This window comes from Quercus suber, unplaced genomic scaffold (genome assembly GCF_002906115.3).
Source record: "Quercus suber isolate HL8 unplaced genomic scaffold, Cork oak 2.0 scaffold_38, whole genome shotgun sequence".
NCBI lineage: Eukaryota > Viridiplantae > Streptophyta > Magnoliopsida > Fagales > Fagaceae > Quercus > Quercus suber.
In genome coordinates this window covers 1,148,998-1,175,152 of record NW_027069503.1, presented here as the reverse complement: position 1 = coordinate 1,175,152, position 26,155 = coordinate 1,148,998, and the positions used below count along the sequence as shown (strand labels likewise).

The 26,155-nt window shown below is 35.6% G+C and overlaps 2 protein-coding genes across 3 annotated transcripts; one reads left to right on the top strand and one right to left on the bottom strand.

Moving 5' to 3' along the window:
* The first annotated feature begins 526 nt into the window (after positions 1 to 526).
* LOC136066557 (uncharacterized mitochondrial protein AtMg00810-like) lies at positions 527 to 2,629 on the top strand. The gene is made up of 2 exons (XM_065771033.1): positions 527 to 727; positions 2,123 to 2,629. Exons 1-2 carry the CDS (start codon positions 527 to 529, stop codon positions 2,627 to 2,629), a joined length of 708 nt encoding a protein of 235 aa, XP_065627105.1.
* A 14,120-nt stretch (positions 2,630 to 16,749) lies between these two features.
* On the bottom strand, positions 16,750 to 23,709 carry LOC112029618 (monooxygenase 2). Of its 2 annotated transcripts, XM_065770995.1 has the most exons (6): positions 23,565 to 23,709; positions 23,306 to 23,452; positions 19,229 to 19,300; positions 18,735 to 18,900; positions 17,774 to 18,002; positions 16,750 to 17,462 (listed from the first exon to the last, which is right to left on the bottom strand). In XM_065770995.1, exons 1-6 carry the CDS (start codon positions 23,639 to 23,641, stop codon positions 16,918 to 16,920), a joined length of 1,236 nt encoding a protein of 411 aa, XP_065627067.1. In that variant the 5' UTR covers positions 23,642 to 23,709; the 3' UTR covers positions 16,750 to 16,917. The 2 variants fall into 2 exon arrangements, with proteins under 2 accessions (XP_065627067.1, XP_065627068.1); XM_065770996.1 differs by lacking the exon at positions 19,229 to 19,300.
* Positions 23,710 to 26,155: the final 2,446 nt, after the last annotated feature.

The following is a 26,155-nucleotide window of genomic DNA, read 5'->3' as shown; positions in this document are numbered from 1 at the left end:
CAAAGATGAGATGATGTCTGCTTTCTGCGAGTGCCCTTCTGATTGGGGTGATCGTCAGTTTACACCATGTAAGACCTTTGCTAAAGGTCCTAGATTCATAAACATGGTGATGACTTTTGTTTTGCACCCACCCTCTCACTATAACTCCATCACAGAGCCTCGTGCTTGATTTTTGCTTTCTTTGTTAGAGCACCTCACTGTAGATTTTCCTTCACATTTTATTCTTTCTATTATAAATGTGTTTAGGGATAAGGCTACCCGTGATAAGCTCATTTTCCCTTCGGCTATCAAATGAATTTTATACCATTTTTCTGTTCCTTTTCCCTCTTCTGATCACTTCTCTGTCATGTGTTCCATAGACGCCACTACCGTTAAACGTAGTGAGGCGCAGTTTTGGTCACGGCAGTCGGATTCAATAGCTCCTTACTCCCGTTTGGCTCCATCTCGATCTGCTCCATCCACATTTGTTCCCTCATCTTCTACGAGCGATGTGTCACTCAAAGACATCATGGCGCAGCTTTAGCGCATGGATGCTCGCCTTGATACACTCTCTATAGAGCTATATCAGATGAACATTCGTGTCGGTCGTATTGCATGGCAACAAGCAATCATAGGTGGCTTCGCTTCTGAGGCTTCTCCTCCACCTCCTCCTATGGCTTCTAATTTTGAGGCTGAGGATGATGATGATGATGGTGATGATGATGATGCTTTTGATGATAATCATGGAGTTGCTAGCTCTATGATCAGATGTCTACTTGACACTCTTACCCTTTGTCACTCATGACAAAAAGGGGGAGTAGTTTTGGATACGAGAGTAGTCATTCTTAGAGGGAAAGTTAGTTTTGGATATGTACTTTACTTGCATTTGAGTAGATCTAGGATGTATTTAATACTTCAAGAAACTTTGTTTTAAAATCAAGTGTTGAAGCCATACAAGTCTATCCAAGATTCAAGTCTGAAAAGTGCTTTTTATTAAAGCTTGACAGCTACCTATCTGTCGAGGTTTAAGAGCTGTTCCAACCTTATGGTTCGATAGCAGATCTACAGCAGCTCGACAGATGGGCATCTGTCGAGATTTATGAAAAACAGAATTTCAGATCTCTTTTGACTCTAATCCGTGATTATATGTTTGGGATTTCTTTTCTCACAACCCTAGACATATAAAATGATTATTTTAAGGGCCATCAAAGAGGACACAAGTTACGCAAGTGTTGAGCAAAGTTTGTTTAAGCAAATTGTGACTAGAGACAGAGTTTTGCCCTAGTTCATTATTCTTGTAAAGAAGTTATTGTGTTTGTGCACCATAGAATTTTGTAACCAAGCATCTTCTTGATCTTCATCGTGGATGAACTAAAGAAATTTGCAGCCAACAACCTTCTCTAGTTGGTGATTGAAGTTGCGTACTGGGATCAGTGCAATTGGTTAGTTATGTATTGGGAGCCGTGCATCAAAAGGATAAATTGTCATTACAAAATAAGTCCAATTAAGTATTGGGATAAGGGTTCAACTGTAGGTTGGTATAAGGTACTGAGATTCTTTTACTTGTAACCGCTTGTTGTGATAATAGTAGAATTTCGGGAGTGGTGACCTTAAAATTACCTGGTAGGGTTTTTGTCGTATTAGTTTTCCCCATTTGTAAACAAAATACCATGTCAATTTATTTTCCGCTGCATACTTAGTTTAATTAGTGATTTGTTTGTGCTACCATGTATTTGCATGTTAATTTGATTAATTAATTAAACTTGGCTAATTAATCTATTAATTCATCACAAGGGGTCAATACATTTTTGGCCTATCAAAGTTTTACCAAATGGATATAAAGACTGCTTTCTTAAAGAAGATATCTATGTTGCTCACCAAAAGGATTTATTGATCCACACTTTTCAGACCATGTGTTGTACCTCAAGAAGGCACTCTATGGCTTAAAGCAAGCCCCCAAATCTTAGTACGATTGGCTCACACAATACTTAGTCTCACATGGTTTTACAAAAGGAAAAGCTAATCAAACTCTCTTCATTAAAAGGGAAGATGGCGATTGATAGTTGCTCAAGTCTATATTGATGATATCATCTTCGGATCGACAAAGGATGAACTTGCTCATAGTTTCTCCAAACTCATGCAGGCTGAGTTCGAGATGAGCATGATTGGAGAGTTGAATCACTTCCATGGGTTGCAGATCTGTCTGCAAGAGTTAGGTATATTCATATCTCAATCTAAATATGCTAAAAATCTTGTGAAGAGGTTTGGTTTGGAATCTGCTAGTTTTGTTAAAACCCCCATGAGCCCAAATGTTAAACTCATTGTTGATTTGTTGAGAAAAAGTGTTGATTGGTTTCTATATAAAAGCATGATAGGTAGTCTTCTTTACCTTACTACTAGTAGACTTGACATTAGTTACAGTGTGGGAGTGTGTGCTAAGTATCAGGCTAATTTCAGAGAGTCTCATATGATTGCTTTGAAAAGAATCATAAAGTATATTAAAACCACTGTCGATTTTGGTGTGTGGTATAGCAAGGACACTAATGATGTCTTAGCCAGGTATTTTGACGCAAACTGGGCTAGGAATGTTGATGATAGAAAGAGTACTTTAGGGGGTTGTTTTTATGTGGATAATAATCTTGTCTCCTAGATGAGCAAAAAGCAAAATCCCATCTCTTTATTCACTACAGAGGTTGAATACATTGCTACCGGTAGTTGCTACACCCAACTTCTATGGATGCAAAAACTTCTCCTTGATTATGGTATTCATCTAGAACATCTTACCATCTATTGTGACAATACCAGTGCCATTAACATCTCTAAGAATCCTGTTCAACATTCTTGAACTAAACACATAGAGATTCAACATCACTTCATTCGGGAGCTTGTCGAAAATGGTACTCTTACTCTTGAGTTCATTCACACTGATGATCAAAAGGCTGATTTGTTCACCAAACCTCTTGATAGCAAACGGTTTGAATTCCTTTGCCAAAACATTGGTGTTATCTCCGTGGATTAATCTCCTCTTTTCTTCCTCCTTCCTCATGCATTTGCATCTAGTTTTATGCTTTACTTTGTTTAACATGTTTTTTGTTTGTTTGTTTTTAGTTTTGCTTTATTTTTGTTTTTCATAAAATAAAAATAAAAAAAACTAAAAAATTAGAAAAATACTAAAATAGTGTGTGTTTGTGTACATTGGTACTTGTGTACCATGAATGGCCATTGAAACAAAGTTTTCTAAACTTTGTATCTTTTGTAACTTAGATGAGTATCTCTATGCACAACTAAGTAAGTGAACTTTGTGGCTCAAGTTTATGATGAGTACGATTAAATAATCTGTTGTACTTAACACTCATATCACTCTTTTTGATGGGAAAGACTAAAAAATCCTAAGAAAATGGCATAAATAACCATCTCATCATTGTTGCCCGCCAATCATGAAATAACATCTGTATGCTTTGGCATAACAAAAGTGCAATGTCAAAAGCTTAACATAATTGGGTATTTTCTTCTCTCTCTTATATGCCCATGCATGATATGCTCAAAAGAAAAAAAAAATGCAAAGAAAAATAAAAGCAAAAGGAATCAAAATGCTTTATATATTATTGCAAGCATGTCTTCTAAGAGATGTGGGAGTTGTAGGATGTACCTCGACGGTGATAGTCCCCAACAAGCAGTTATGATTGTGTGAGAGTTAAATTAATTTTCTCATATCTTAAATCATCATAACTGTTAGGACATATGTGTTTTCACTTGTTAAAAACATATGTCACTTATTTATGTAAATTGGCTAATCCTTTGACAAAACGCACTCTACTTGTAATTGAGTAGTTCTAAGTGTTTTTAATACTTTAAGAAACGAAGTTTCAAGATCAAGTGTTGAAGTCATCAAGTCTGTCCAAGAAAAACAAGCTGAAGTGCAAAATCATTAAAGCTCGACACTTGCTCGATAGCTCCTCGACACCTGCTATCTGTCAAGAATTATAAAATCAGATTTCCTAATCTGATTTCTTGGGATCCGTGAATATGCTTTTGGGTTTTCTTTTCTCCTAACCCTAAACATATAAAATGATTGTTTAAAGAGCCGTCAAACTGTACACAAGTTGAAAAAGTATTGAGTAAACTCTGTTCAAGTAATTTGTGATCATAGATGAAGTTCTTGACCTAGTTCATCTTCTCTGAAGAAGTTGCTGTGTATTTCGTACCAAAGGGTTTTGTGACCAAACATCTTCCTGATCTTCATCGTGTAGGATGAACTGAAGAACTTTGCAGCCAACCTCTCCTTCTAAGTTGGTGTTTGAAGTCGCGTATTGGGATTTGCGCATTGGTTAGTCATGTACTTGGAAGCTGTGCATCAAAGGTGGGAACTGTCACTACAGATCAAGTCCAATTGGGTATTGGGGTAAGGGTTCAACTATAGGTTGGTAAGGTACTTGGGATTCCTTTACTTGTAACTGCTTGATTTGATAATAGTGGAGTTTCGAGAGTGGTGACCTGAAAATCACCCGGTGGGGTTTTTACCGCAAGGGTTTTCCCCATTCGTAAACAAATCACCGTGTTACTTATTTTTTGCTGCTTAATTAGTTTATTGGTGATTTGTTTGTGCTTCCATGTATTTGTATGATTAATTGATTAATTAACAACTTGGCTAATTAATTAATTGGTTTAATCACAAGGGGTCATTCAGATTGTGGCCTATAAAGTGGTATTAGAGTAGACACACTCTGATTAGGTTTAATCTTTGCTGTGTTGATCCATTGACCTTTGTTGTCATGGCTATAACCAGTTTGAAGAGATCTTTATCTTCAAATACATCTTGTTTTTCTAATCACTATTTGTTTGAGTGTCTCAGAAAATACAAGTCTAAAAGTTATTTGAATTTTTTTATAATGACTATTAGAAAAGATCTCAGTTTAGCTAAGAAGAAACTAGACTCTCTCAAATGAAAATGTGCAAAGGAGTTCGTCTGAGAAGAGTGAAAGTTAAAAGCTTAGCTCATAAAAGGCAGTTGAGTGAAAGAACCATTCCCTCTGATTTGTCATCTAAGCATGAAGTGTGTTTCATGATGAAGTCTGCATTCAAAGTGATGGATACATGTCTATGGTATCTTGATAGTGGTTGCCCAAGACACATGACTGGAGACCGATCTCTCTTCAAGATCTTTCAGCCTAAGAAAGGTGGTAATGTGACTTTTGGTGATGGAAACAAGTCACAGATTAAAAGGAAAGGAATCATATCTCTACCAGGACTACTAGACATTGCAAATGTTCTTTATGTAGAAGGTCTAAGGGTGAACCTATTGAGCATAAGTCAGATATGTTATCAAGACTTCATGGTGCTATTCTCAAAGGGAAAGTGTCTTGTCATGGATGAGCCTGGAAAGAAGCTCATCAGTGGGGTTCGCACACTAGACAACTGTTATGGATTGGTTCCTGATGTTGATATAGTGTATAATAGCATTCGTTTGCCTAATGAAGATTTATGACATCAACGAATGGGACATGCTAGTTACAAGCATCTATCCATTGTATCTAAGCATGAATCAGTCTTGGGAATACCAAAGCTTAATAGAATGAGCAATGTGGTGTGTGGATCATGTTAACTTGGAAAACAGACGAAAGCTAAGCATCCAGGCACTTAGACATCAACTACCTCCAGACCATTGGAGCTTTTGCATTTAGATCTTATGGGTCTAACCAAAACTGAGTCTCTTGGTGGTAAGAGATACATCATGGTTGTGGTAGACGACTTCACTAGATACACTTGAGTCATTTTACTACGATCCAAGTTTGATGCTCCTGAGCGCACTGAGGCTTTGTGCACAAGACTGTAGAATGAAAAGAGCTTAAAGATTGATCGAATTTGAAGTGACCATGGTAAAGAATTCGAGAACTCATACATGGAGTCTTTCTGCATAAGATCAGGTATATCTCAAGAATTCTCTACTCCTATTACACCTCAACAGAATGGTGTGATAGAAAGAAAGAATAGGATTATTCAAGAGATGGCCAAAGCCATGTTGCATAACAAAGATGTGGCTTGAAACTTATGGGGAGAAGCCGTAAACACTACATGTCATACGGTTAAAATGGTGTACTTCAGACCCGGTACCAAAAAGACTCCCTATGAGTTATGGAAAGGAAGAAAGTCAAATGTGAAGTATTTCAGGATCTTTGGAAGTACTTGCTTCATTCTTAAGGATAGAGAGAATGTAGGAAAGTTTGACTCTCGAAGCGATGAAGGCATATTTCTAGATACTCGTCTACAAGCAAGGCTTATCGGGTATAGAACAAGAGAACTATAAAGGTAATGGAAACAGTAAATGTCGTCATCGATGAGTCTTCAGATTCCAGTTTTGAGAAAGACATTGAGGAACTCTCTAAAGAAATTCTTTCTCCTGAGCCTAGGGAAGTTCAAGATATTGTTGAACTAGAACCTGTGTCCTCAAGTACTCCTAGTATTGTGGAAGACTCTGCAGATGCTCCTACTTCACCAAATTCTGAGTCTCATGACGAAAAAGGACATTCCTCTAGAATCAAATTAAATCATCCTCCGGAAGTTATTGTGGGAAACATGAATGAACTCACATTAAGGAAACGTACAGTTGATAAATGTGTTGCTAACTTTGTGTCTTATTCTTGCTACTTGTCACAGGTTGAACCCAAGAAAGTTGAGGAAGCATTACAAGATGAAAGTTGGGTCGAAGCAATGCATGATGAACTACATCAATTTCAGAAGAATGATGTTTGGACTCTAGTACCTAGACCAGAAGGTGAGCACATCATCGGTACCAAGTGGATATTCCACAACAAGACTGATGAAGAAGGCAATGTGATTTGCAATAAGGCTCGACTTGTGGCTCAAGGATACTTGCAAATGGAAGGAGTAGACTATGATGAAACATTTGCCCCAGTTACCCGAATAGAGTCAATCAAAATTCTCTTTGCCTTAGCATGTCAACTGAATTTCAAATTTTGTCAGATAGATGTAAAGACTGCTTTCTTGAATGGGTTACTCAAAGAGGATGTCTATGTGGCTCAACCAAAAGGATTCATTGATCCACACTTTCCGGATCATGTGTTGTACCTTAAAAAGGGACTTTATGGGTTGAAGCAAGCTCCTAGAGCCTGGTATGATAGACTCACACAATATCTGGTGTCACATGGGTTCACTAGAGGAAAGGCTGATCAAACTCTCTTCATCAAAAAGGAAGATGGTGAGTTGATAGTTGCTCAAGTCTATGTTGATGATATCATCTTTGGGTAGACTAAGGATGAACTTGCTCATGGCTTCTTAAAACTCATGCAAGCCGAGTTCGAGATGAGCATGATTGGAGAGCTGACTCACTTCCTAGGATTGCAGATTCGCAAACAAGATTCAGGTATATTCCTTTCTCAATCTAAATATGCTAAGAATCTTGTGAAAAAGTTTGGTTTGGAATTTGCTAGTTTTGTTAGAACTCCTATGAGCCCAAATGTTAAACTCACTGTAGACTTATTAGGTAAGAGTGTTGATCTTTCTCTTAATAGAAGCATAATAGGTAGTCTTCTTTACCTTACTGCTAGTAGACCTGACATTAGTTACAGTGTTGGAGTGTGTGCTAGATATCAGGCTAATCCCAAAGAGTCCCACATGACTGCTTTAAAAAGAATTATAAAGTATGTCAAAACCACTGCTGAGTTCGATGTGTGGTATAGCAAGGACACTAATGGTGTCTTAGCTGAGTACTCTGATGCTGATTGGGCTGGCAATGCTGATGATAGAAAGAGTACTTCGGGGGGTTGTTTTTATGTGGACAACAATCTTGTCTATTGGATGAGCAAAAAGCAAAACTCCATCTCTTTATCCACTGTAGAAGCTGAGTACATCGCTACCGGTAGCTGTTGCACCCAACTCCTCTGGATGCAAAAACTCCTTCATGATTATGGTATTTGTCAAGAGCATCTCACTATTTACTGTGACACTGGTACTGTGACAATACCAGTGCCATCAATATCTCTAAGAACCTGGTTCAGCATTCTCGAACCAAACACATAGAGATTCGACATCACTTCATTAGGGAGCTTGTCGAAGATGGTATTCTCACTCTTGAGTTTATCCATACTGATGATCAGAAGGCTGACTTGTTCACCAAACCTCTTGACAGCAAAGGTTTTGAATTCCTTCGTCAAAACATTGGTGTTATCTCCATGGATTGATCTCCCTCTCTTACTCCTCTTCTTCATGCATTTGCATCTAGTTTTATGCTTTGCTTTGTTAACATGTTTTTGTGTGTTTACTTTCAGTTTTGTTTATTTTTGTTTTTAATATAAAAAAAAATTGAAAAAAAAATTACAAAAACAGTGTGTTATGTATACTTTGGTACTTGTGTACCTTGGATGGCTAAAGAAACAGAGTTTTCTAAACTTTGTATCTCTTGTAACTTAGATGAGCATCTCTATGCACAACTAAGCAAGTAAGTTTTGTGGCTCTTGTTTGTAATGAGTAAGATTAAGTTATCTCTTAAAGCTTAACACTCATATCACTCTTTTTGACGGGTAAGACTAGAAAATCCTAAGAGAAAGGCATAAATAACCATCTCACCACTGTTGCCCGTCAATCATAATAAAGACACTTGTATGCTTCGGCATAGCAAAAGTGCAGTGTCAAAGACACTCGTATGCTTCAGTATAGTAAAAGTGCAGTGTCAAATGCTTAACATCTTAGGTATTTCTTTTCTCTCTTTTTATGCCCATGCATGATATGCTTAAAAGAAAATATGTAAAGAAAATAAAAAGCAAAAAGATCAAAAATGCTTTAAATATAGTTGCAAGTGTGTATTCTAGGAGATGTGAGAGTTATAGGATGTACCTCGAAGGTGGTAGTCCCCATCATACAGTTATGATCGTGTGTGAGTTAAAGTTATTTTCTCATATCTAAGATCGTCATAACATGTATACACATATGCAATCATGCGATGTTTTTCATACACAACATGCAATATTCTTTGCTACTTTTGATACATGTACAGGTACAATGTGATTTGGCCATCACAAAGGTTTTACATGTGCTAATGTAATCTCACTAAACTGTCTTGACTTGTTTTTGAAAAATAAAATTGGTTAGACTTGTTTAGTGTGTGTGTGTTTTTGAGGATCTATGTGCTTAAATTTTTGTGAGAGATGATTTTAAGAGTTTTATATGTTGATTGGATCAATGGTTGAGGTGTATGTTGGATTGCATTCATGTCTGTGTTTTTCACTTCTCGAAAAACTACTTTTTAAACCTCCTCGACACCTCCTCAATACCTTCTCGATACCTTCTCGATCGATCGAGCTTCTGTTCTGGGTTTTGGTGTCTATTCCTCGATACCTTCTCAACACCCGTAGCTGTCGAAGTTCATTTTCTCGACACCTACCTCAACACCTGTCTCGACACCTCAGCTGTCAAGAATTACTGAGGTTCCTATAAAAGGCTCTGTCGCGATTCAGTTCTCAATTCTCTCGATCTGTCCACGGCTGTTCATCTCCCTAACCTCTTTTTCTCACTCTAAACCTCCAACCCACGTGATTTTCGGCCCTTCCTTGCTTCAAATCACTTGGTAATATCTAATTTTCCTTCCTTTTTCATGCATTTCATGTTTTAAAGCTTAGGTTTTGGGGTTTTTGAAATTTTTTTTGGGTTTTTCAAAATTAATGAGTTTTTCTTGAAATTTTGGGTTGGGTTTTTACTTAAATGTGTTCAAAATGTCATACATTGCATTTCATGTGCATTAGAATGGTATTTACATGCATTTAGATGTGTGTTCTATGTTTGTGTGCTGGTAAGATTGGATTGGGTTGAGCCCATGATGCTTTTTAATTTGCATGTCACATGTTCATGCATTCCCCATGCATACGTACTTATTGTTCAATATATTTGATATATGTGAACTGTTTTGAGACTTTTCTGATTGTCTCCTTCTCTATCTCTTTCTCATTCTGATTACGTTAGTAGTGTCTATGGCACCTAAGCGTAAATCCACTCCGGCTCGGAACCGTCTATGTTTTAGAGCTTCTTCATCTTCTGATTTTGCTCCTCTAAATCTTTGGTTCCGTGATGGAGATGCCCACAAGGCATTTTCGGAGAAATTTTCTAAACGAGGTGTTCATTCGAAATGCCAAGTCATTTTGGCGGACTTCGCCGACACTGACCTTCCCTCTGTCATTCACAGTAGGGGATGGGAGTCACTGTGTGACGTCCCGGTCACATGTCCTCTCGTGCTCATTCAGAAGTTTTACTCCAACATGCACGGGATCGATCGTTCAGTACCTCTCTTTTTCACTCGCGTTCGAGGTACGCGCATCCCTGTCACACCGCAGCTAGTTGCAGATGTGCTTAAGGTTCCTAGAATAGAGTTTCTTGACTATCCGTCTTGTGAGCATCTAAGGACTGTGTCCAAAGATGAGCTCATTTCTGCTTTTTGTCAGCGCCTAACTGATTGGGGTGAGCATCAGTATACATCATGTAGACCTTTTACTAAAGGTCCTAGATTCCTAAACATGGTGATGACTTTTGTACTCTATCCACTCTCTCACTACAACTCCATCATAGAGCCTCGTGCTCGATTTTTGCTATCTCTTCTTGAGTATCTTACTATAGATTTTCCTTCTCATTTCATCATTTCTATCATAGATGTTCATTTAGATTTGACGTCCCGTGATAAGCTCATTTTTCCTTCCGCTATCAGGAGGATCTTATGCCATTTTTCAATCCCTTTTCCTGTGTCCGACCACTTCACACACATCTGTGCCATAGATGCCACTACCGTAAAATGTAGTGAGGCTCAGTTTAGGTCGAGACAGACGAATTCCACTCCTCCCTCCCATTCAGCTCCATCCAGATCTGCTCCATCTACATCTGCTCTTTCTTCCTCTACGGGCGATGTATCTCTTGGAGACATCATGGTGCAGCTGCAGTGCATAGATGCTCGCCTCGATACACTCTTCTCGGAGTTGTATCAGGTGAATGTTCTTGTTTGTTGTATTGCACGATGGCAGGAGACCATGGGTGGTTTTGCTCTTGAGACTACTCCTTCACCACTTTCTCCAGCGGCTTCTGACTCTGAGAATAATGATGATGATGGTGATGACGATGACGCTTCGAATGATGATGATGGAGATGCTAGCTCTACTGATGAGATGTCTACATGACACTCTACCCTTTGTCACTCGTGACAAAAAATGAGAGTAGTTTTGGATTATGAGAGTAGTTATCTTAGGGGGAGAGTTAGTATAGGACATTTTTGATAGGGGGAGTGTTGATATTTGAGGGATGTAGTGAGGTTTTGATGTATCTTTTCTTTTCTATTCTTTATATATACATTAATCTTGTATATGAGGTCTTGTGACCAGTTTTACATACATTGTACTTATTTTCTCTTTTTATGTGGATGTATGTTTCTTTCACCTCTCTCTTCATGTGTTGTTTCTTCTCTATCTTTATACACATGTTCATTATACTTGTATGCAATCTATTATTTCTGTTTTACACAAGATGCCTTGATGAGTTTTGTTTAAAGTGTTTCAAAAATACAAGTTGTCAAAGTCTACTTGTCATAAACTCTTTTCCTGCAAAATTTTTCAAGAGTTTGTGTTAGGATAGATTTTATTATATTCAACAAGTGAATATGAGTTGAGTGATTTATGACTTCTCTCATATGTTCATTTGTTTGTTGTGGTTTTGTCACGGATTGTCAAAGAGGGAGATTGTTAGGACATATGTGTTTTCACTTGTTAAGAACATATGTCACTTATTTATGTAAATTGGCTAATTCTTTGACAAAACGCACTCTACTTGTAATTGGGTAGTTCTAGGTGTTTTTAATACTTCAAGAAACAAGGTTTCAAGATCAAGTGTTGAAGTCATCAAGTCTGTCCAAGAAAAACAAGCTGAAGTGCAAAATCATTAAAGCTCGACACCTGCTCGATAGCTCCTCGACACCTGCTATCTGTCGAGAATTATAAAATCAGATTTCCTGACCTGATTTCTTGGGATCCGTGAATATGCTTTTGGGTTTTCTTTTCTCCTAACCCTAAACATATAAAAGGATTGTTTTAAGAGCCGTCAAACTGTACACAAGTTGAAAAAGCATTGAGCAAACTCTGTTCAAGCAATTTGTGATCATAGACGAAATTCTTGACCTAGTTCATCTTCTCTGAAGAAGTTGCTATGTATTTTGCACCAAAAGGTTTTGTGACCAAGCATCTTCCTGATCTTTATTGTGTATGATGAACTGAAGAACTTTGCAGCAAACCTCTCCTTCTAAGTTGGTGTTTGAAGTCGCATACTGGGATTCGTGCATTGGTTAGTCACGTACTTGGGAGTCGTGCATCAAAGGTGGGAACTGTCACTACAGATCAAGTCCAATTGGGTGTTGCGGTAAGGGTTCAACTGTAGGTTGGTAAGGTATTTGGGATTCCTTTACTTGTAACCGCTTGATTTGATAATAGTGGAGTTTCGGGAGTGGTGACCTAAAAATCACTCGGTGGGGTTTTTACCGCAAGGTTTTTCCCCATTCGTAAACAAATCACCGTGTTATTTATTTTCCGCTGCTTAATTAGTTTATTGGTGATTTGTTTGTGCTTCCATACGTTTGTATGATTAATTGATTAATTAACAACTTGGCTAATTAATTAATTGGTTTAATCACAAGGGGTCATTCAGATTGTGGCCTATCAATAACATATAGACATTTATGTAATCTTGTGATGTTTTTCACACACAACACGCAAATTCTTTGCTACTTTTGATACATGTGTAGGTACAATGTGATTTGGCCATTATAAGGAATACACGTGTTAATATATGCTCACTAAATTGTCTTAACTTGTTTTTGAAATATAAAATTAGCTAGACTTGTTGTGTGTGTGTGTGTATGTGTGTTTTGGATCTAAATACTTGACATATTTTTTGTTGAGAGATATTTTTGAGAGCTTAAAATGTTTTTTTGATCTTTGATTGAGTAGCTTGCTTGATTGCATTCATTTCTGCGTTTTTCTCTTCTTTGAAAAACTGCTTTTTGCACATCTTGACAGCTTTTCGATAGTTCTTGATAGCTAGCTATCCATAGAGATCTTTATCTTCCTTTCTCGACAAAAGTTAACGCAATCTCGATCTATCTAAGCTTTCTTGAATTTGGCTCGATAGCTTCTTGACAAATTATTGATCCATCGAGATAACTCGATAGATTCTCAATAGCTGTTCGATCCATTGAGGTTCTTTGCCTGTCGATAGATTATTGGCCGTCAACAGTACCTCGACAAATTTATCTATCGAGAATTAGTGCTCAACAGATTCTCGATAGCTCTTGATCTATCAAGCTTCATGTTTCTATATATAGATTCAGTGTGAATTTCTTTTCATTTCTCTCTGATTTCTCTCGATAGAAAATATCTTTTCTCTCTTCCAAACAGTCCACACTCAACCTCTTCACATTCCTTGCTTGATTTTCAGCCCAAAGGTTGTTTTCTTCCTCTGGTATGATCCTCCTTCTCTCATTCTTCATGCATTTCAGTCATTCTAACCTAAGTTTTTAGGGGTTTTTCAAAATTGTTGAGGTTTTTGTAAAATTTTTGGGTTGGGTTATGTTTAAATGATCCTTTTTGCTCATGCGTTGCATCACATTTGCATTTTCACAATGTTTCGTGCATTTTAGGTGTGTTTTATATGTTGAAATCATGTGTGCTGGTAGGTTTAGATTAGGCTAAGCCCATGATGCATATATTGTTGCATGTCACATGTCATGCATTTTTCATGCATACATACCATTCTTCTCTTATTTTGATATTGATGTTGTTTGGTACTCTTCTGCATGTCTCTCTCTCTCACTTTCTTTCGAATAGTCTGTGCATGGCATTCAAGCACAAAACTACTCCATCCCAGAACCCTCTTTGTTCTTGGGCATCATCTTCTTCTGATTCTAACCCTATTCATGTTAGGATAAAGCTCATCAGGACTTTTCGGAGAACGTTTCTCAACGTGGCATTCATTCGGAACGCCAGGTCATTCTTTCTGACTTCTCCAATACTAATCTACCCACTATCATTCATAGTAGGGATTGGCAGTCCCTTTGTGATATCCCGGTCAGTTGTCTCTCCGTGATTATGCAAGAGTTTTACTCTAATATGCATGGATTTGACTCTTCCATACCTCGCTTTCACTTCTGTTCGAGGTATATGTATAGTAGTCACTCCGGAGCTTATCTCAGATGTGCTACATGTCCCGAGAGTATCACATCTTGATTACCTTGACTGTCTTCATCTGCAGACTATGTCCAAAGACGAACTCATGCCTCTCTTCTGTGAGACACCTTCCTCTTGGGGTGACCATCAAAACACCCTTTGCTCAGGCTTTGCAAAAGGTCCAAGGTTCCTGAATATGGTGATGACATTTGTTTTACATCCATTGTCTCACTATAATTCGACTACTGAGTCTCGTGCTCGATTTTTGTTATCCCTCTTTGAGGGGCATACCATTGACTTTCCCTCTCATTTCATACACTCCTTTATAGATGTCTATAAGGATACGGTGACCCGTGATAAGCTTATTTTCCCTTCTACTATCACAAGGATCATTCGCCATGCGTTTGTCTCCTATCTCGAGTCTGCTCACTTCTCTATCATGGGTGCCATTAGCGGCGCTTCTATTAGAAGGAGTGAGGCCTAGGTTCGACCGAAGTGGCCACGGACTGAGACAACAACTCCTCCAACCTCTTCCACTCCATCTACCTCCACTCCTTCTTCTTTCTCAGGTGGTGTGACCTTTGAGGCGGTCATGGCATAACTTTAGAGCATAGATGCTCGCCTTAACACTCTCAATGAACAGTTGTGTCAGGTGAACACCTGCGTCGGTCGTATTGCACAACGACAGGCTCGCCTTGGTGTCTTTGTGGCGTCTCCTTCTCCTTCTCCCGAGGCATCTAAGGACAAGGACGATGATGGTGACTTCGATGGTGATGATGATGATGAGGATAAGGATGCTAGCTTTTCCGGTGACGAGGAGATGACTGCTTGAGTGACTTGCCCTTTATCATTCGTGACAAAAAGGGGGAGTAGTTTTGGGTATGAAAGTAGTCATGTACTCAGGGGGAAAGTTAGTATAGGAGATTTTTGTTAGGGGGAGTGTTTATTTTTTTGAGGGATGTAGTAAGGACTTTTTGTATCTTTTCTTTTCTTTCTCTTTTAGATATATTGTTTTTATACATCGATCTTGTGACCACTTAGTGATAACAAACCTTGTATCTATTTGATATATATAGTTGATGAGGTTGTTATTACATTCTTTCACCTATTTCATCATGTGTTGTTTCTTTTCTCTCTTTATGCACATGCTTCTTATTAATTGTATGCAATCTTTTTTATTTTTGTTTCACACTAAGATGCTATGATGAGTTTTGTTTAAAGTGTTTTAGAAATACGGGTTGTCAAAATCGACCATGTCATGAACTCTCTTCTTGCAAAGTTTTTCAAGAGTTTGTGTTAGGGTAGATTTTATTGTATTCAACAAGTGAGTATGAGTTGAGTGATTTATGACTTCTCTCATATTTCATTTGTTTGTTGTGGTTTTGTCATGGATTGCCAAAGAGGGAGATTATTAGGATATATGTGGAACATGTTTAGAACATATGTTATTTAGAATTGGTTAATCCTTTGACAAAATGCACTTTACTTGTAATTGGGTAGATCTAGGATGCGTTTAATACTTCAAGGAACAAGAGTTCAAGTCCAAGTATTGAAGCCATGCAAATCTGTCCAAGAATCAAGTGAAGAAGTGCTATTCTATAAAGCTCGACAAATGTATCTATCGAGATTTAAAAGGTGGAGCTCGACAGATAAGCTCAACAGCTAAATCTATCGAAAGTTACGAAAATCAGTTTTTCAGATCTGATTTCACACATATCCATGTGTATTTATATAGAGTTTCTTTTCTCACAACCCTAGACATATATAATGATTATTTTAAGGGCCGTCTCACTTGATGCAACTGGATGAAACTTGATGCGAAGGTTTTATGCAAGCATATTGTGACCAGAGACATATGCTTTAGTTCATCTTTCTTTTGAAGAAGTTGCTGCGTTTGTACGCCGTAGGATTTTGTAACCAAGAAGCTTCTTGATCTTCATCGTGTGGATAAACTAAAGAACTTTGCAGCCAACATTCTTCTCAAGTTGGTGTGTTAGTCACGTTCTTGGATTCGTGCATCAATTGGTTAGTCATGTATAGGGAATCGTGCATTGAAAGAAGAGATTGTCACTACATTGTAAGTCCTATTGTGTATTGGGGTAAGGGTTCAATTATAGGTTGGTATAAGGTACTAAGATTCCTTTACTTGTAACCGCTTATTTTGATAATAGTAGATTTTCGGGAGTGGTGACCTTAAATTCACTCAGTGGGGTTTTGTTTCGGTGGTTTTCCCCATTCGTAAACAAATCATTTGTGTTAAATTTAATTTCCGCTGCATTTAGTTTATTTGGTGATTTGCTTGTGCTACCACACTTATTGCATGTAATTGAATCCAATTAATTAACTTTGCCAATTAATTGATTAATTTACTAAAGGGGTCAATATATTCTTAGCCTATCAAGGGGCTTTATAATCAGAATATTTTATTTTAGTTCAAAACCCCAATAAAATTAAAATTGTGATTACAGGGATATAGGAATTCAAATAGAAAAATTGCCCACAAAAGAATTAGAAACTTTTTTTTTTCAATGCTGTGTTGTCAATATAATATAAGATATCAAGCAAAACAAAAAATAACAATCAATATATTAAAATGAAAAGAGGAAATAAATTATTGCAACTATTGCATTTTCATATGATATTTCTCAGGATTCAGATTGAAAAGAAAAACTTTATATTTTACAACAGCATCATGCTCATGCATATATAGCAAAATGTATATTCTATAAGATTGCATTTAAGAAATGGTGAGCTTCCCACAATCAAAATCAGCCATTTTCAACAAGAAACCTGATAAGAATCCAGCCAATGCATTATCTCTCAAGAAGGTCATCATATTCCCATGACTCTCCTGTATAAAACCAACCAGATAAGACACACTGATGAGCTTCGTACTTCTCCATGCTCTCTCTTTTGCATACTTCTTCAACCCCATCTCAATCCTCTTATGTTCATCTTTTTCTTCTTCACCTTTCTCTGTTGGTTTTCTCAATAAAACCTCACCAAGACACCTGGCTAACACAACAGCATCTTCCAAGGCACAACACCCACCTTGGCCAAGGTCTGGGGTCACAGGATGGAGTGCATCACCAGCTATACAAACATTGCCTTTGCTGATATTTCCCCATAGTAGCTCCCAAGGATGTCTAAATCTCAGTGGCAATGATATGAAACCATCAAGTTCATAGTTTTCTATTAGAGCCCTTGCTTGCTCTGTTACTTTTCCTAGCTTACTCAGCACAATTTGCTTTACTTTAGCCCTGTCCTGTTCTAGCTCTTCCTCTACAAGAGCAAAATCAAGAAGACATTTTCAAAATGAGTGACACTAAATAGTACAAATTTCACAAAATAAGTCTTAGAAATTGATGCATCATCAATCATAAAAAGGTAATTCAATAACCAATCACATTGATTATGACGTCAATTTCTAAGCTTTTTATAAAGAAATAACATCATTAGTACTTTTGTTTATAAACATTATATTGGTGAGAATTTTCAAGTCTTTTGTAGTAAAATGAATAATAGTTTAGTATTTTCCTTTCAGAATATATACCAAGAATAAACAAGCCTTTCAGTTGGGGTATAGTTCTCACCTTTGCTTGAGGGAGTCCAAGTGACATGCCAATAAACAGAATTATCATTAACAGGGATGGCACCAGATCGAACACCTTTTCCAAAGAACTGCATGAAGTTGGGCTCAAACCCATGACCACCCTCGAATTCTGCACAGCCCCTGATAGCCAATCTCCCTGCAAAAGCTGCTTTCTTGAATCCCAGCCAGTTTGCCACCACTGAGTTCACTCCATCACACCCAATCAACACCTTTCATTCACAACATTACATCAATACCATAATAAGGCCTAAGTGGTTAGACTAATAATAAACACAATCACATAGATAGCAGGAGTCACATTCTTACTAAGTAAATTCAAAACTATAAATTTGCTGCTCCACAAGATAAAAATGATGTTTTTGGTACTGTGTAACCATCATGGATTCAGATTCATTAGAGTTCTTAGGTAATTCTATAGTAGAATTTCTTAAAAACACTAACCATCCATTAATCAATCAGTAAATTTTTTAAAATTTTGATCATTCTTCAATAAATGAGCGTGTTAGATTTTGCCACATCATCAATAACTTAAAAGAATATTGAAATGGTGCTGATAAATTTTTGTTTATGTTGATACCAAAGAATTTACCACTTCTCTGCTAGACAAAGTAGGAAATCTAGTGTAAAAGGATTCACCATTTTTACAGTATGATCACCATTTATAATACCAAAATTTTAAAATATTAATGAGGTGACAAAATCTAAATCACTTATTTTGAAAGCGAAGGATTTTATGAACTCTATGATCAAGTTATGTCTAGTGAGAATCCTAATCCATCCATCTCACACTGGAATTATCCTTTTCACTAATTATTTGGTTCTTTAAATTATAAGGGTCCATGTAATAGGGCTGGTTCTAAATCCACTGAGCAACAAGTGAACTATTCTTTAGGCTTTGACTCAACAAAATAAAAGATTATATGTAAGAACAGAAAACTTACCTTAGTTTTAAGGATTGTTCCGTCAGCAAGATGCACCAGCTTGAAGAAGCCCGATTCTTCAATACAGACCACCTTGGAGGAGAACCTACGGGTGCCAGTTGGGAGTTCCTTTGCAAGGGCTTCCAATAGAAACTTCCTTTTCACACAGCGAACTTCATGCTCACCACTGTGCACATCATAGTTCACACCACCAAGCAATGGGTGTAAGCATTTAGTTACACTTAAAGAGTAATTTTGAGTACAATACTATACCGTTATATGAAGTGTGGAATACAAAAAGTGAGACAACGGATTTTTATTCAATACTCCACCGCAAGAGCAATGCTTTCACCTCTTGCATGAATAGTAAATTTGGTGAGTCATATTATTCATGTGAGACGCTTTGCTTCCACAGTGAAAGTGTTATAATTTTCTACCAATTAAAGAAGATATTGGGCCTTCTCAATACTATTGGCTATAAAGGCTGTGTGATTATTGAAACCGGTTTTGCTTACTGTTTTGCTTTGGCCTTCTCAAATGGCAACTCCGAAATTTGAAGTCCTGAAATTGCTGAGTTAGCCACATACCTGCACTCAAAAATCTCTATAGATTAGTTACATTCAGACATATAACTAGAAGCCTCATCGAGATTTTTTTTTTTTGAGGGAGTCAAAGTCCACAAAATTTTCTTTTTCTAGGTAATTGATATAAAAGAAAAGAAAAAAAAAAAAAAGAGAAAAGAATCAAAGGCTTTACAAGCATGTATCCAAAGCCCACAACCTAATGGGAGATCGATGGGACTTGATAAAGGAGTGAGATTATCGCATAGAATTCTCTTATTGCTTTACCAAATGACTGCTTCTCTTTATATATGGAATGAGAGATCCTTCCTTCTCTATTTAATTTATTTGTGAGACCCTAGCAATATATATATATATATATAAGTGCCTAACATTTCGTCTAACAATAAAGAGTCCTTATAGAAGCACAATTTTTCAATAATTTCACTAGATTCTTAAATTAGTTTATTACCTCACATAAGAGTGATTAAACAAAATTAAATTCATTTTTATTGTGGGTTCGTGCAATAAAAAAAGTTAAGATTTGACTTCTACAGTAGTACAATTTACATACACATATGCATGTGCGGTCGAAGTGTACTTGAGGCCAATTAAAAAAAAAAAAAAAACCATTCATGCGTATACTTAGTGATATATTAATATAATAAATTTCACAAAAATATAGAATATTTATTATATTATATTTATATGTTATGGGTTTCTTTTTGCATGAATAAGTTGTTCCAGGGTGTTTATTTTGAAGTCAAAATTCCACCTAGAAATGAAAGGATTTTTAATATACTTAGATAGACACCAAGTACGACCTAGGTAAATTTATACTATCATGTAATTAACCCCAAACTTTATTGCTTGTACACAATTTTTTATGAAGGAGAATAAATTACTACATAAAGAGTTTAAGATCGTCCTTTAATTTTTTTTTTTATATCACTTTTAAAATGTAATACCCATGTGCTTTTTTCCCCTTTTTCCTTTGCTTTTGTAATTTCTCTCTTATTCTCTCTCTCTCTCTCTCTCTCTCTTTTTTTTTTTTTTTTTAAATTGAATTTTAAAAGAAAGTGTAAATACAAAAGATTTTCTTTCTATTTTTTTGAATTAATTTTGACATATAAGAAATAATCATGTGTTGATTATAATTATGATATAAAAGACATCCAAGAAAAATATAAAAGAAATTTACTAAAAGAATGGGGAAAAAATAATTAAATGAGAGGTGGCAAAGTTGCAAATAACAAGTAAAACCTTTTTGTGCGTGGGGTGGGGGTGGGGGGTGGTTGCAAATAACAAGTAAAACCTTTAGGAATGTGAATTTTTCCTAACTTTTTTGAATTCAATAATAAAATAAAATACAATTAACACAGGTCTAGGCTAATATCAGTTAAGTCCAATTATCCAAGACTTTTCAAAATTGACCAACTTAATCCCTAATTATTGTAAAAAATAAAAAATAAAAAATAAGCAACAGCTTAACGAACAAGTTGATCAGTTTTGAAAAGTCTTATATCTAGTTGACATTAACTCAAACTTCAAGTGGAGTTAACTGTATTTTACACTAAAGTAAGAAGTTTTGAGACAACTGTTTTTTACACAACTTATTGAAGTGGCCAAATATAAATGATGAAAAAAGTAACAGATTCATCAGAAATTGATAGTCCACATCTCACAGAGTCACAGTCAACCACTCCAATTCGTGCCCATAGAAGAACCGGTAATAAAACCAGAAAGTGATTTCGGCTAAAGGTCTCCAAACACCAAAATTAGTAGGTCCCTCTAAAATTACTCCTTTGTTTTTAGTTACTCACAAGTCACAAGAATCTTAATAATTGAGGCTACTGGCTTTATTATCATCCACAAAAGGATCCATCTGTCAGAGAAGGCGGCTATGATAAAATCAAAGGGAATGAGTAATGAGTCATAATTACCTGCGAAGTCTTTCATGTTGTTGCCAATTTCCATGATAGCTTTGCTTCAAGTACTGCTTCAATCACTATGGTTTACTTTGGTTTTGGTTTCTTATATACTAAAGCAGTTGAACAATTTTGACTTGAAAATGAATTAAGAAGAAAGGTAGTGTTTATTACACACATAATTGAAATATATTGAAATCGTAACTTGAAGTTGTGATGTTCAAGTTAAAAATCATGACTTCAAATTACAATTTCAGTGTATTTTAAGTGTGTGTAAATCTCTGTAATAGGGTGTGTGTACAAGAAAAGTAGATGGAATACAAATGCATAAGCATTGAAATTTAAAAGAATGAAGGTGTCAATGGGTGGGCACAAAGTGAGGAGTAGTTGATGTCAGGCAATGCGTATGCATGAGAGATATGCATCGCATTATTACATAATTCTACAAGTATTTTGTTCTCGCATGTTTGGGCTCTAGGGTATGTTTAGAACTTATTCAAACTTTGATTTGAACCGCATCCATAAGATTAGCAGGAAAGGTTAAGCAAAAATGAATTTTTATTACTAGTCACGAATGTGTTAAGACTTGAACTATTCTCTCCGCTCATTGAAGATTAGAGATAAAATACAATTTGAACACCATGCATCAGCAATTTTCACTTATATAAAAGTTCAGACTGATTGGAGTGTTAAATATAATTTTATAAAGAATAGGGAAGATTTTGAAAAAGAAAATAGGAAAAATCATTCAAACTTTGATTTGAACCTCATACATAAGATTAGCAGGCAATTTTAAGCAAAAATGAATTCGTATTACTAGTCACGTATGTGTTAAGACTTAAAAGATTCTCTCCACTCATTGAAGATTAGAGATACAACACAATTTGAACACTATGTATGGTAATTTGACCAGAATGTTGAATATAATTTTATAAAGAATGGGGAAGATTTTGAAAAGGAAAATAGGAATAATTACATTTTTCAATAGATTTAATTTGGGTGTGTATCAAATTAAACTGTGGAGCTTTAAAAGAATTAATTAAACACTGAGGTTTCAGATTAAGGTTTAATATAGATTGAGGTTATAGATTTGATTAGTAAAGGAAAAATACATGAGTCATTCCTCTCACATATGGGGTCTATCCTCATGTGAGAGGGAAAACTCATATATCCGATGCATGATTTACCTTCTCAAGAGAGACTTAGAGGCTGTTTGGATGCATTTTTTGGTCACTCAATTTTCATCACTCAATTTTCATCACTCATCACTCATCACCCATCACTCTAAAATACTATGTTTGTTTGGCACCATCACTCAATTCCCATCATTCAATATTTTTCACACTATTTGTGGGCCCCATACTTGTCACCGCTGCAATGTTTTTTTTTTTTTTTTTTTTTTTTAGTATCCAACCTCATTTTGTGCGTGGGGTGTTTTTGGGGGGGGGGGGGGTTGCAAATAACAAGTAAAACCTTTAGGAATGTGAATTTTTCCTAACTTTTTTGAATTCAATAATAAAATAAAAAGATAAAATATAGTTAACACAGGTTTGGGCTAATATCAGCTAAGTTCAATTATCTAAGACTTTTTAAAATTGACCAACTTAATCCCTAATTATTGTAAGAAAGAGAAGAAAATGAGTAACAGCTTAACGAGCAAGTTGATTAGGTTTGAAAAGTCTTATAGATTTAGCTGACATTAACTCAAACCTCAAGAGGTGTAAACTGTATTTTACACAGTAGGAAGTTTTGAGACAACTGTTTTTTACACAACTTATCGAAGTGGCCGAATATAAATGATGAGAAAAAGTAACAGATTCATCAGAAATTGATAGTCCACATCTCAGAGAGTCACAGTCAACCACTCCAATTTGTGCCCATGGAAGAACCGGTGATAAAACCAGAAAGTGATTTCGGCTAAAGGTCTCCAAACACCAAAATAAGTAGGTCCCTCTAAAATGACTCCTTGTTTTTAGTTACCCACAAGTCACAATAATCCTAATAATAGAGGCTACTAGCTTTATCATCATCCACAAAAGGATCTATCTGTAAGACAAGGCGGCTATGATAAAATTAAAGGGGATGAGTAATGAGTCATAATTACCTGCGAAGTCTTTCATGTTGTTGCCGGATAGAGTCACCAACGCCTAAGGCATCTAATGCCTTCCAAGCATTGGTAAATGTTGTCAAGCAATATCCTGCACTTCTCAAATTTTCCGATGATTCCAATACTAAGCTTCGAATACCCAATCTACAAAATATTCAAAAGATTAAGAATTACAAACACAAATAGTACACTCGTTCACATATCTTAGCTATCAGCCTAGCACCTACATATACAAAGATAGAGAGTAAGAAGGTACCTGTGAAGTCCTAATGATGTTGCTAGGCCAGCTACTCCAGCCCCCACAATCACTATGTCTTCAGGTACTGCTTCCATGATAGCTTTGCTTCAAGTACTGCTTCAATCACTATGGTTTACTTTGGTTTCGGTTTCTTATATGGGTCCGTTTGAATAGCACTTATTGTTGCTAAAAGTTGATAAAAACTGATTGTTACTGAAAACACTGTAGCAAAATAATTTTTAAATGTGTGAATAGTGTTGTGGGACCCACTTTTAATATTAAATATTGCATAAATAGTGCATAAACAGTGTATAAACAGTGCACGCACTGTTCACACACAGTAAATTTTGTCCCCCCAAAGTCAACAAAGTGCAAAAAAAAAAAAAAAAAAAAAAAGTAAAACGCAACTTTACTTTGAGTAGCAAAACTTGCTATCCAAACGCAGGCATAGTAAAGCAGTTGAACAATTTTGACTTGAAAATGAATTTAGAAGAAAGGTAGTGTTTATTACACATATAATTGAAATATATTGAAATCGTAACTTAAAGTTGTGATTTTCAAGTTAAAAATCATGACTTCAAATTACAGTTTCGGTGTATTTTAAGTGTGTAATTCTTTGTAATAAGGCGTGTACAAGAAAAGTAAATGTCAATACAAATGCGTAAGCATTGAAATTTAAAAGAATGAAGGTGACAATGGGTGGGTACAAAGTGAGGAGTTGTCAGGCAATGCGTATGCATGAGAGATGTGTCGCATTATTACATAGTTCTAAAAGTATATTGTCCTTGCATGTTTGGGCTCTAGGGTATGTTTAGAACTTATTCAAACTTTGATTTGAACTGCATCCGTTCGTATGTGATAAGACAAACGATTCTCTCCGCTCATTGAAGATCAGAGGTAAAATACAATTTGAACACTATGTATCAGTAATTTTCACTTATATAAAAGCTCAGACTGACTGGAGTGTTAAATATAATTTTATAAAGAATAGGGAAGATTTTGAAATATAAAATAGGAAAAATTATTCAAACTTTGATTTGAACCTCATACATATGATTAGCAGGCAATTTTAAGCAAAAACGAATTTGTATTACTAGTCACGTATGTTGTAAGACTTAAAAGATTCTCTCCACTCATTGAAGATTAGAGATACGATACGATTTGAGCACTATGTATCACTAATTTGACCAGAATGTTGAATATAATTTTATAAAGAATAGGGAAGATTTTGAAAAGGAAAATAGGAATAATTACATTTTTCAATCCATTTAATTTGGGTGTGTAACAAATTAAACTGTGGAGTTTTAAAAGAATAATTAAACACTGAGGTTTCAGATTAAGGTTTAATATAGATTGAGACTATAGATTTGATTAGTAAAGGAAAAATACATGAGTCATTCCTCTCACATGTGGGGTCTATTCTCATATGAGAAGCATTCTCAAGAGAGACTTAAATTGCTGATGGACTCTCTAAATGCACCCTAACTCTTCTATATTTACTTGGCCAAACCGGCTATAGTAGTAATTTACACAAGACATTAGCTTCATTGAGTCTATCATTTTTGCCATACAGAAAAGTAGGATATTATCAACATACATCAAATGAGATACATGGGGCCTCCTTTCTGGGCTTCTAGCCACTCTCACTCCTTTGATTGACCCCATAGCTATTTCTTTGTCTTTTATAAGAGACGAGAAAATTTCTCAGCACATGATGGAGATATATGACAAGAGATCTCCTTATTGTAGCCCTCTGAAAAGGTTGAAACAGCCAAACCTGCCTTCATTTAGCAACGGTGTGTACTATACTGTTGCTATGCACTGGTATACCCAATTAACGAAACTGGTCGCAATCCCGTGCATCTAATTATTTTAAAATATAATATAAAATATAATTTATTTTTTAAAATATTCATAAAATTATATATTAGGACTAACAAAATGTTTTCTTATAAGAGAATTTCATTTTAAATGTATTAAACTATTAATTAAGAATTTTTTTATATAATTATTTACGAAACCAACAAAAGGCAGGAGTCCTTTTTTTTAAGTAATGAATTTTGTGTTCCCTATAAATAAAAATTTATATATTTATTTTATTTTATTTTATATTAAGATTATTTTCATCTATTCATATTATGAGCCAATTTGCTAGTGATAGAATATAGCGTGGATTACAATTTTCCAATTGTGACATTTATAAAAGAATGAAAAAAATAGCTTTTTCCCACCATTAATAAATTTCAACTTGTAGCATCCTATTTTAATATTATCTTTAATTCCAAACCAATCTATCTCTTTTAAAGTATATAAAGTATAATCATGATCTCTTTTTTTGAATACATTACTTATTTCAATATATCTATAAAAATACATCGAATCAAAACATACCTATACGAAGATGCTTTGCAAAAAAACAAAATGTCTCATCAATCATCATTTTGCAAAATGTCAAATCAATCATCGTTTAACAATGATTAATTTGATTGATTAGGAAAATAATTTTTTATATATAATCTATTAAGATTATTTTCTCTGCAGAAACTGCAAATTTGTCCACTTAAAAAATATAGAATAAAAAATTATTAGTAAAATCTCATAATTAAGTT

Coding starts and splice junctions, on each gene's coding strand:
- LOC136066557 (XM_065771033.1), top strand. CDS start 527: ATGGATGCTCGCCTTGATACACTCTCTATAGAGCTATATCAGATGAAC. Junction 728..2,122: donor CTTTTGATGATAATCATGGA/GTTGCTAGCTCT, acceptor AAACTCATGCAG/GCTGAGTTCGAGATGAGCAT.
- LOC112029618 (XM_065770995.1), bottom strand. CDS start 23,641: ATGGAAGCAGTACCTGAAGACATAGTGATTGTGGGGGCTGGAGTAGCT. Junction 23,453..23,564: donor ACATCATTAGGACTTCACAG/GTACCTTCTTAC, acceptor AATATTTTGTAG/ATTGGGTATTCGAAGCTTAG. Junction 19,301..23,305: donor CAACATGAAAGACTTCGCAG/GTAATTATGACT, acceptor TTTTGAGTGCAG/GTATGTGGCTAACTCAGCAA.